General features: G+C 36.1%; 1 protein-coding gene across 3 annotated transcripts in view; it reads left to right on the forward strand.

Moving 5' to 3' along the window:
• The window catches only part of MIB1 (MIB E3 ubiquitin protein ligase 1), a 71604-nt gene extending 62075 nt beyond the window's left edge, over positions 1-9529 (forward strand). For 2 of the 3 annotated variants that reach the window (XM_053958756.1, XM_053958772.1), the window contains exons 18-21: positions 1554-1632; positions 3226-3339; positions 4464-4564; positions 9199-9529. In XM_053958756.1, the coding sequence (XP_053814731.1) occupies positions 1554-1632; positions 3226-3339; positions 4464-4564; positions 9199-9339 (435 nt within the window). In that variant the 3' untranslated portion in view covers positions 9340-9529. The remainder of the gene's footprint in view (positions 1-1553; positions 1633-3225; positions 3340-4463; positions 4565-9198) is intronic. The other variant, XM_053958763.1, reaches the window with a different exon arrangement.
• The last annotated feature ends 2713 nt before the right edge of the window (positions 9530-12242 follow it).

Raw genomic sequence — 12242 nt, forward strand, 5'->3', positions numbered from 1 at the left:
TTTTTGGTTTTTTTTTTTTTTTTTTTTGAAACCCAGCTATTTGGGTTCTGTGGTGGTTTTTTTTTGTTGTTGGTTTTTTGTGGTTTTTTTGGGTTTTTTTTGGGGGGTTTTTTTTTTTACTTTTTCCAAACATATTTGATTAGTCTGCTTCTGTGGTACCTTGTTTTTTCCTCCATCTCAGAGTAAGTATAAGAATTGTGAATATAAAGTTGCACTGTTTTCACTACTCTTTTATTCTTCTTATATTATTTGCTGTTCTGCATTGTATATGTTCAAAAGCCAAATGTTAACATAATGGGAGCTCCTTTTCTCTAGACTTTCTTTATAGTCAGTGAAAGAGTTCTGACACTGGGTTATTTGGAGCAGCAAAGTGAGGGTTCTGCCCCTACTCATCCATCTAAAGAAGCAAATCTGTGGAAATCAGCTTTCTCAGATGAAAGCTAAGCTTTATGGATAGCCTTCCTTTGATTTCTTTTCTGCTAATTTGAGAGACTGGAATATCTGGTCAATACCTCTCTTATACTTTTCTGTATAAAAACTTAGAGTAGTATCTGCAAGGCTAAGAAATGAATGAATCAGGACAGCAGCTCTATGAGCTGGAAGAGGTGGTCCAGGCCAGTATAAATGTAATTGTATGTGATGTCTGTGATCATGTATATACCCCATCCCTGGCAATGTTCAAGGCCAGGTTTGATGGGGCCCTGAGTAACCTGGTCTAGTGGCAGGTGTCCCTGCCCATGGCAAGGGTTGGAGCTGGAGGATCTCTAAGGTCTTTTCCAACCCAAACCATTTGATGATTCCATCAGCTCTCACACTGAAGGACTAAGAAGAAACCCTAACCCAGAATATTAAAACATTTCTGTAAAAGTACCTTTTAAGTGAATTTCATAGGATCATAGAATGTTGGAAGGGGCCTTTAAAATCAGTAATGTGACTGCCATCTAATACTGTGTAATGAGCAGGGACATCTTCAACAAGATCAGGTTGCTCAGAGCCCTGTCCAGCCTGACCTTGAATGTTTCCAGGGGTGGATCATCTACCACCACTCTGGGTAACCTGTTCCAGTGTTTCATGACCCTCATCATAAAAGATTTCTTTCTTATACCTAGTCCAAATCTGCTTTCTTTTAGTCTAAAACTATTACCCCCGTACTCCTGCAACAGGCCCAGCAGAAAAGTTTGCTTCCATCTTTCTTATAAGCCCCCTTTGAGTACAGAAAGGCTGTAATAACATAGTCCTGGAGACTCTCTTCTCTAGCTTGATCAACCCTGATTGAAGTATCTGTGATGGAATAAAGAAGGAGAAAAGAAAAAAGAAATATATGGTGTCCTAAATGCTTCTGTGTGCCTGTCATTGTACTGAATGGGCAAAAACTGCCAGCAAATACCTGTTCTTAGAATTTAGTGTGATAACTCTTTTAAGTTGCATTTTGAGATGGTGAATGAGTTAAAAACCCCACTAGATGGAGATTCCTGGAGCCCATGTGCCTTGAAAATTAATGTAGAGAGCAGGAGATGCACTTTGCTCACATGGGTGTGTGTTGTTCTTTACAGATTGAAGAATGCGTAGTATGTTCAGACAAAAAGGCAGCAGTGCTCTTCCAGCCTTGTGGTCATATGTGTGCCTGTGAGAGTAAGTAACTTTACAAAACCTCTTTTTGAAGTAATTGTGAAACAGAACATTTCAAATGAGATTGCTAAAAGCATTGGCCTGTGTGTGTGTCGTGTGTCTCAATTGTCTCAACAGTGACAATTAGTAATCTGATTTCAGGTTCAATTTACTTGGTAGTCTGGTGTGATCATCAGAATTTTGGCATTATTTGTCATGCTGGTAATAATTGGAGGACAAAGTGGAGATTTTCAAGTATTTAGAAAGCGTGTGCTCTTTCATCTATATTATTTAACTGTGTGTAGGCTTTCTCACCTTATAGAAGCCTACTGAATATCAGTAACACTTTGGTAGTAATTTGAATAAATTTTATTTTTTGTTGCAGCTTTTTGAAGGCATTCAGATATGCAAACGGTGTTTTAAAAAAATATTGACAATAAATATTTAGTATGCTTCATTACTAATCTACAGATTTGCACAAGGGCTGTATTTTGCCCCAAAAGTCACATCATATATCTTTGCAAAGAGCACCAGTTATGGTGTTTTATCCTGTGTAATGGTAAAATAAGTAGGAGATCTCTAGAATTTTTTTTGTTTTGAGTCTATGTGGATGAGAATGCAGCTATCACTTGTCTCCAGACATTTCAGGGGTTTGTTGAAGGGTTATTTCCCTAGAGAAGAGCAGTCCTTATTGATGAGGCTCTACACAAGAGGGAGGGTAATTGTTCCCATGAATAACTGCTCACTTGGACTTGCTGAGGAAGTCTGGGTTCTTCTGTTCTGGCTGAGGCAGCTGACATCGAATCACTGACTGTAGTTAGCCTGATCTGGCCTCTTTCACTGTCTGCAGTTGAAAGATGATGAAAGAAGTTTTTTTGAATCATTTCCCAGGAAAGAAGACAACAAAAAGATTGATTACTGTGGTGAAGGATTTCAGCAGTACAGTACACGTTACCAAGTCTAAACTGTAACAAGGATAGCAGAAGGTTTAACAGTTGTAGATTATTTATTTCTAGATTTTTTTCTGGACATCTTGTTCGAGCAGGATGAGAGAGTCTTCAAGTTTGTATATTTTGTAGGACCCACTCTCTTGATTCACAGTAACATTTTAGCTTTTCTGAGACAATAACTTGCCTTTAGTAGAAAAGTTACAGCCCCCTTTCTGGGATTATATCAAAAGATGCAGGTTTACTCTTAAGGGTAAAGAGCTACATCTCTTTACCCCTGGAGCATTAGGACAGTTAGTGAGATCTTTTGTTCTAAAGAAAAAAGCAGATAGGCCGAACATTCTTGGAAGTTCTGGTCTCAAATGTGGGATTACCTTTTAACTTCTGTAATTCTTGTGGATTAGACATCCATCTGGAGATAGCGGAACCTGTTCACTTGAAATATCTTAAAAGGAGATAGAGAATAGATTTACTTTGAACACCAAACAGGACATTGTTTAGGTGTGATTTGCAGAAAATTATGTCAAGATAAACTCAAGTAGTTCTTTGTATTATAAGCATCTGTTAAATCATTGCTGTATAGTTACTCTGAATAAACAAACACATGGATAGAAAAAAAGAAAAACTAAGTGGGAAGATTCAGAGTTGATTTATTTCTCTGTTCTCTCAGATTGTGCAAGCTTGATGAAGAAATGTGTACAGTGTCGGGCAGTGGTTGAGCGAAGAGTGCCTTTCATAATGTGCTGCGGAGGGAAAGGTACAGAAGATACCAGTGATGATATTTGTGAGTGACTCCAGAGTCCATACTCTTTCATGTTCCTCCACCAATTTATTTTCATTCTCTTAAATGATCTAAATATTTCTCTCCTTTCTGAAGAAAAGTTTAATGAAAACAGTGCTAACCCAGGTATCCTTTGCTGTTTGCACTACTTTCTGCATTGCTAGCAGCAAATGTGGTAACACCACCAGTCGTTACACTGGGGAGTTGCTTCTGGCATTCAGAGTAGAATCCAAAACCTGTGTGATGACTTGGCCACTTACTAATGCCCTAAGAAGTAAAAGCTGAAGATTGTCTGTGATGGTGCAAATGAGCAAATATTTTATTTTTTTTTTTACCTCTGGTATTCTGAAGGTAATGGTAAGTATTTTGCATCTAGGTACAAGCAACTTTCCTGAGAGAATGTCCAGTCTTACATCTCCTCCTTTGACTAGTTTTTAAACTCCTTGTGACTTCAGTAATTTCTATGAATTATTTGTATTTGCTCTGTGTGTGTATATGTGGTATACAGTATTTCAGTTGAGTTTATGAGAATTGGAATATTAGTTCATTCTTGTCATAGTGTTCTGAAATAGATAAATAGAAGAATAGCCATTAAAATCAGGCTTTCAGTACTCACACTGGAAGTCCAAGACTTGACAATTTTTCTTTTATATAGTCATATTGCTTCCCAGATTAGTCAAATATGGGAATATTAATCTGAACTTGTTCAAATTTTGAACGAACTGCTTCCAAGATACTTGGGCAGTTTTGAACACCAAATAGAATCATCTAAGTCAAGATAAAAAAGTAATTTCAGTGTGAAGGAATTTGGCTTTTTTTCTTTAAACCGATGCAAAAAATATTTATGTCAAGAACTTCACTGACAAATAAGAATTCTGAGAACATTAAGGGACTACAACCATCATTATTATGGAAATACTTGTCAAAGAAGTGTTAGCACTAAGCTCAAAGAAATTTTTCGTTGAGCTGCAGTGATGGTTAGTTAACTTAATTAGATTATCAAAGATGGTTGACTAGCATTTTTTTAAGATAATTGAAAAATTATAGCTGTGACACTGGAAATAATTATTCCTGGTTCATTAGATTGCTGCGTAGTCACGTATCTTTATTTTCTTTTAATCTTACAGCAAGTGGAAACATTCCAGTTTTGCAGAAGGACAAAGACAACACTAATGTCAATGCAGATGTACAGAAGCTGCAACAACAGTTGCAAGACATCAAGGAACAGGTAAAAGTGCTGGATAAAAGTTGTAAGAACCATTAAGTGCAAGAACCACTTGATTGAAAAAGCCAATGCATCCTCTATTATTTAAAGCAAAATGACATGTTGAAGTGCATCAGGTCTTAAACTGTAGTTAGAAGACCAATATTTTTTGTGGGATGTGGCTTGTATGTCCTCTATGTAAGGGGTTAAAAGAAAAAATTGAGTGGCCATGTTTGATAATCCATCTATTAGGGCATGTTGTGTTGATGTGACTAAAAAAGAATGCTCTTCCCAGTCAGTACATTCTCTGACTGTTTAGCTGACCTGAATGTGTGAGTACAGCAGAAGCTGTTTTCACAGAACAGTATAAAAGTAGATCATCTTCACCATTCTGTATCTACCTTAATCTTGACTTGTTTGTTCATTAACTGCCTTGGAACAATAGCTGACAGTTATCTGTCTTATGAAGGGTATAGTGAACACACTCTTCAAAAAACTGTGTGGCTGCAAGGTTAAAACTTTGAAAGTATTATACACGTAATTCAAATATTTGGAATTTAAATGATAAGGTTTATCTTCATAATTAGGTATAGTGTTTGTAGCTCTTTCAGCAGCAAGGGATCTGGAGCATCTAACTACTGAATGAGCTTACTCTATTAGAGCCCTGATAATGTGACCTTTTGCTTCCATGCATATAACACAATGGGAAGAAACTTTTCATGGATACAGGAAACTGAAGTGTTCTAGCTTGCCTTTTCCTGTGGTAGGCTTACAGCAGTCCATAATACGTCAGTCATGGCAGCATCACATCTAGTCCTGGTAGTTATTGGATTCAGCTGTTCATGTGCATGAAAACCAGGGACAGAACATTTAGATTGCCAGTTTTAGGGCCTGTGTTTCTAAATGTCTTAAATTTGAGAGCTGATATGCTCAACTGAATGCAAAGAGCTTTTCCTGTCATGTGGTGACTGGGCCAGCACCCCAGTAATAGAAATTCAAAATTGTTTCCTATGTAGTTTTTATCTGTAGAGAACATGCAAGATTGAAAATTGTAATTTGAAAATGCATGTCTGTCTTACCTGGAATCTTCAGATGTTACTGTCATCTCTGGTGGCTTGCATCCACTGTATAGCTTCTGCTTTACTTACTTTTTAGCATTGAATGGAAAGAATAAGGTTATTCTTTCGGCATTTGAAATGATACGTGTAAAAGATGCCAGATGCATGCTTAAATGCAAGTAATCTGTTTTCTTCAGATACATTTTTTCAGGGTACTTTAGGAGTTATAGAAGATTAGAGTTCTGTTTGGGTATGCTGATATTCTTATGTGTAGGCATGTGAAGAGAAAACTACTTCATGTTACAGTTTTTCTTCTTGATTAGATGTAATCTCAGGGGTTTTTTGTCAGTTTTCCTAGGGTCCTGTTTTAGTCTCTCTGATTTTATCTAACCTTTGGCATTTTGCTAGCCAGCAGCCAAAATTGTTCAGTGCCTCTGACTAGAAGGAGATAATTCTGGTCATTCCTTATGTGCCTCTTGGCTTGAGACTTCTGTGTTTTTTTCAGTGTCTTTTGTGCTTAGTCTTGTAACAGGGCAAGTTGTATCATACTTGTGAGTAGCAAGTCAGATTTATCATCTCATCTTTTAAATTTGTGCTTGAAGTTAGGCATAGCATTCCACTATAATTGTGTATTCTTTTGATTTGTGCTGTAACAGTTCAGTCTTCGTGTTCAGTTGATATTTTTCTACTTAAAATTAATTTGTTCTCTCTCAGCAGGTATAAGCCTTTGTTTCAACTCATACCTTCAATGATAATCTAATATGTTAGTGCAGCAAGCTTTTAAAACTATTTCTGGTGCCAAGCAGAAGTGATGCTGATGTCAACAGAATCTCCCACATCTGATGACCACACCATTCTTCAGGGATTCCCTGAATGTGAACCCTTTTGACTGTAATTGCAATACCTTCACTCCATTTCATACATAATCATCATCATCCATCTAATATCTTATGTATGTTCCTTCACCATACTTACATCACCTTTTACTTCCTTAAAAAATAAATTTATTTTGTCACTGTGCACCTGTATATTGTTGTAAAAACTGTTTTTCATAGTGAGGCATTGATACTTCAAGCACTTTAAAACATCTTGTTAGTGACAAAAAAATTATCTGAGTTGCAAACTCAGTTATACTTAAGGTGCAATGGGCACTTTGCCAGAGTACTTACCTGAAGAACTGTCATATAGAACAGGCATAGTGCCTTTTTATACTATTTGTTTTCCTTCAAATGATGGGAGTTAAATGTTGGAGGCAAATAAAAAATGTGATTTCATACAGAAGATATTCTAACAAATAGTACAATAGTTACAGGTACTTATTTCTCACTTTTTATTTTCTGCTGCCCAGATGGGGCATAAGGCTTGCAGTGGACTTCCTTTCACTGTAAAAGTATGTGTAAGATGATGGATAAATAAGGAATTCTCCTTCAGAGTTGGATAAAACTCCGTTATCTGGGCTTGTATCCCACTGGGAGACTGCTGAACTAATTGAGAAAAGCCTGTCACAAGAGAATTGTATAGCAAATAGGAAGCTTGTTATTCTGCCAGCTGAGTCATCCTACTGTGAGAAGCAACTTAAGTGTTAAGATAGTATCATGTTAAGAAATCAAACAGCTAACGTATTTTACTGTGCTTCTGTACTAAGCAGGAGAAATAGGGCAATTTTCTAATACTGCATGACTATAACATGAAAATCTTGTGATTTCAGTCCTTTACTGAATGAAACAGTTCAAAGTAGTGGTGTTTCAACAGATTTTATTTTTTTATTATTATTTCTGTGCCCCTTAATGGATGTTTTCATTTTTAAATGATGGTGTAGCATTTGGAGAGAAACAGACCCTTGTAACTTCCATAATTCTGATGTTACTTTTAGACACAAAAGCAAATAATTAGCCAAAACATAGAATAAAGGCTACACATTGGGAATTTTCCCAAAGATAAGATGAGTGTTTGCTTTGCCAGTCCTTTGTGAAAGGTCATCACGCCAGTGCTGCCAAGTTATAGGCACTTGTCACACAGTTGTGTATTCATTGCATTGAAAATAGCTGTTTCACTGATACCTGAAGTCTGAGAGTTACTGAAGGAAGAATACTCTAAAGGTCCTATTGATGTGCAGGATGTGAAGGTGATGACTCTGTGGGAAAAGAAAAATTAGCAGGACTGACTGACAGACAGGCTTCTGTAAATTTTTAATTTGAGAACTGTTTTGTTACAATACTGTGGAAATTCTGGCAAAGCTGGAGGACACCCCCTCCAGGGCTTTTTTTTCAGCATAAAATGACTTAAGGTTTTACCTGGAAATTTTATTTTCCTGCTAGCCCATTATACTAGTATCCTGGAGATTAAAATAGTGATTTGGCCAGATTCCTTGCCAATTTAAACTCTTAAGGAGAATTATGGTGAATTTTTTTGGTCTTCAGTTAAGCTATCTACCCTAGGAAGTAATACCTGTTGATTTCATAGAAAATGTGCTTTAGGGTTTTTCTGAATAGGATACCTTGGTATGGATTCTCTCATGCAATGAACAAATTGAAGTGAAGCCCAGTGATGAATACAGAAGCAAGTCACAGGTGCAAGATGGTGATAAAATGAATTTGTATTTGAAATACAAGCCTTGTCAGTATTTCATGTTATGTATGAGATCAACATTCATAAATGTTAGATATATGTAGTGTGTCTCAGATAAGAGGACATCTTAGATTTGATTTTTTCTATAGAATGGTGTTCATTTTCATCTGTTTTAACATCTATTCATTTACTAACATTTGATAAACTGTTATAAATGAAATCCTAATATAGCTGCAATATGTTTATGGTGAAGGAACATGCCATATGAAAACTTCAATTTCTGCACATGACAAAAGGTGAAGGACATTGTTCCTTAGTGGCTTGGTGCAAAATGAATTTTGCTGTTGAAGAACTTTGGGCATTGACCATCACTTCACGTTCAGCAATTAAAACTGATTTTAAAAGTTTGCTGTGCTGCTGTTATGAGTGAAGGTTACAGATTTAGTAAACTGTTCTTCATTTGAAATTTGAGATGTTCTTTTGGTTTACAATCTAGAGAACTTCCACAAAGTACTAAATTTTGCATATCATATTGATTATACAACATTTTTATTCCTTCTGTGGGTGTTAAGTGCTTGGTGTTTACAGGTAAGTATATGAATGGCTAGCTAGCCTGGGAAGAAATTTGTAAATCATTACCCAAGCATTACATACATCAAGCTGTTTATATTTTGTTCCCTGGAAGATGACATGATGTAAAGGAGAATGTTTCTGAAGAGTGTTTTAATGTTGCAAACTTGCATAATTATATTGAAAATATGATGTCAGCCTACTGGATCACCTTAATTAAAGAAATCATATTTAGAAAAGATCTACATGGTTGTTTTTGTCATGATGGGGTAGGAAAAGCCCATATAATTGTAAGTCCATGTGGAATAAAAATGGTATTTTAAAAAAAAATTAGTGCCTATGGCAATTATCTGCTATGCTTAGGATGACATTTGTTGTTGAATTTCAGCAATTTATATGTTGCGTATTCAGTACTGTGTAACTACTACCACTGACTATGTAACCTGTCCAAATCTTTTCCAGACGATGTGTCCTGTCTGCTTGGACCGCCTGAAGAACATGATCTTTCTGTGTGGCCATGGAACGTGTCAGCTTTGTGGAGACCGAATGAGCGAGTGCCCCATATGCCGCAAGGCAATTGAACGGAGGATCCTTTTGTACTAAACGGGGGCCAGGGTCTTTTATTAGGCTGTGAAAGAGTAAGGTCATGTTGATGGTTTTAAACCTCTTAGTTTGAATGGTAGTAGAGGGTTCTAATGAAAACATTTCTAATACTGTAGCACAGGTTTGTTACATAGTAATTGTTTAAAGACTGTGAACACACCAAATAAAAGAAACAGTATTTGAACAGTCAGCTTGTAGCTTTACTCTTAAAAAACATCTAAGCCTAATGCTAATTTAAAGCAAGTCTTTCTTTCATTTTGTTTCTGTCTTCTTCCCCTTAAAGTTTAAAGGGACAATCTTATTTTGGTTTTATTCATGTGTATCATGTATGTATCAGATGTCAAGTGATGTAAGGGATTTTTTTTTATATTGTCAGTTGCTACCAAACATAAATATTTAGGATTTTTTTTTTTTTTTTGCTTTATGCTTTTTATGTGTCAACATTTTCTGTGACAGTTCTATTTCACAATTCATTTGTCTTGAAATACACAGTAATGAAAAATCAATACAAAATATATACACAGTAATAATAGATATACTATTCCCATAAGGTCATGCCTCAGAATGCAATGTTAGGCTAATTCTGACTTCATCATGCCCTTTGTTCCTGAGGATGGGTTGTGTAGGAAACAGTAAAAAGAAAAATCTGTTTTAGAAGCATTATGTTTCCAAAACTGCATTTTGAGCTAACAGGTTCAAGCTAAGTAACTTAAATAGCGAGCCTCATAATTCCGCTAATTACTTGACTTTGTATGGAATTGTTTTTAACTTCATTGGAAAGGAGAACATTTGAGCAGTGGGTCAGTTATCCCTTTTAGATGAGTGACTTTGATCCATTGTGTAGAAACACACACATGCAGAGCCGTTTAAAAAATTGTGGGTCTGTGAATTTGGAAAAAACAGATTTTGTAAAATTTAAGTGAGTTTTATTGTCAACAGCAAAAGAGAACATTTAAAATTGATTATTTATCTAAGTGGGGTATTAACACCATAACTTACCTGTGAGCATTACTGAGTAATAGTGCAAATGAAGATATTGCTGACAGAACAGTGAATTTTGTGAGCTGTGCCTAGTTGAGCTGAATTTTCCTGAAGGAGTTTGTTGTCCCTGATATGATAAAGAGCTATTCCTCCTGACCCCCAAAATGCTACTGTTATGGACTGCAAGCTATTAACATTTTGAAAACAAATGTATCCTTTCATCTTTTTTGCTAATAGAAAATATGCTGATTTAAGGATTTCTTGTAGCTAAAAGGGATCTCTGCTTACTCCTAAGTGATTCAACAGTTTTCTGAGTGCATAGTTCATGTAGCCCATTGCCATTGTGCAGACTTCATTTGGACATGCTCTTGCAGAACATTAAAGAAATCCATGCTGGAGTCACTTAGGTGCCTTACTTGCAGTTAAGATGAATTTATCATTGAATTCTCATTGCATCTGTCTAAAACATGGAGAAAAAGATAGTTCAGAGAAAGATCCAAGTAAGGATAATGTTATAATTGTGGTCTTTTCAGATAAATCAATCTGTCTTCTGAAACTTATGTTGATATGCCTGAACTGTGCAAATGTTGGCAAATGTCTCAGAAGACTGTTACTAATAAACTGTAAAGATAGACAAACCTTTAAGCAATAAGATTTAAACACTGAAAAATGTTTTCCAGGAAACAAGTACAGTGATATATTGGAAAAGTGTATGTAGAGGGGCTTTTAAAACACCATGAAGTGGTGTAATACACAGCCTTACAATAGTCATCTTTAATCCTTATCCAGCATTCCAAATGTTCCTCATTATTTTCAGTGTTCTTTCATTGGACACAATCACAATCTGGAGTCACTGTAGTAGTCTGGTTTATTTTGTATACTAGTGGTCATCTGTTCTCAGATAATCTGCATCTGTATTCTTGACCAAATGAAGCAGCCTTCCCTTTTTTTGCTTCTTGATTCCTATTTTAAAATACCAAAATTTCAAGGAGTTTTGGAAAGTTTTTGATGTAAGGCCTTGTTTCAGTTCAGCATTTTGATATCTCCACTTGAATTCCGTGTGCATCTGAATGTTCATTGCGATTTTCATTTGGCCAATACACATGTTACTAAGGTTTTTGGTTTGGTTTTTTTGGATTTTTTTTTTTTTTTTTTTGGTAGCATGTTTTACAGCTGAATTTTCTATAGTAGGCTTCAGTTTCTTGTCAGGCTTCCCCTGGAAATACTTCTGTAATAGGATGTGCCATTTGATGATCCATTCTGAGTTTTAGCCTGTCATGCATCAGATTTGTACCTTGATTTCCTCTGTCTCTGGCAGACATATTTTTGTCCTCTTAATTCTTTAAGGTAACCTCTGCAAACTTGGCTGCACAGATGCAGAGTGGATCTCTTCTTGATAACACAACTCAAAACTGAAACCCCAGTAGGGCAGTATGCATTTTCCTGATTCTTTTTTGCTGGAACAAGCCAGAATTATTTGAAAGTATTCCAGCTTAGCATCAGTTGAATAATTCAGTTGAGTTAGAACAGATCTGAAGCATCCTGGTTAGGAAACTGGATGTAAGTTACTGTTTAACACCCTCAGTATTTGAATACCATCACAGTCCTATGGAAATGGAGACAATGACTGAAGGTATTGCTGTGGGAGCAGCTTTAGTGTCCTATACTGCTCTCACAGCGGATAGGAGTTTGTGATTGGACTCATTCAGCAATGTTGTGTGCCAGTTGAAACTGAACTGTGTCAGCTTGATGCTATTTTGTTGCCAAGAAAAACAACTGAATTAGAAAAACTAGGAAAGCTAACCAAGAAGCTTGATTTATTTATACAGGTCTGTTATTGACAGGGGTATTGTATCTTGTCTGGCGATGGCAATACATCCTTTCAAAAAACTTAATGAGGAAAAATGCTTGCAAATCTGGTA

The sequence above is a fragment of the Vidua chalybeata genome, chromosome 1 (genome assembly GCF_026979565.1).
Source record: "Vidua chalybeata isolate OUT-0048 chromosome 1, bVidCha1 merged haplotype, whole genome shotgun sequence".
In the NCBI taxonomy this organism is placed as follows: Eukaryota; Metazoa; Chordata; class Aves; order Passeriformes; family Viduidae; genus Vidua; species Vidua chalybeata.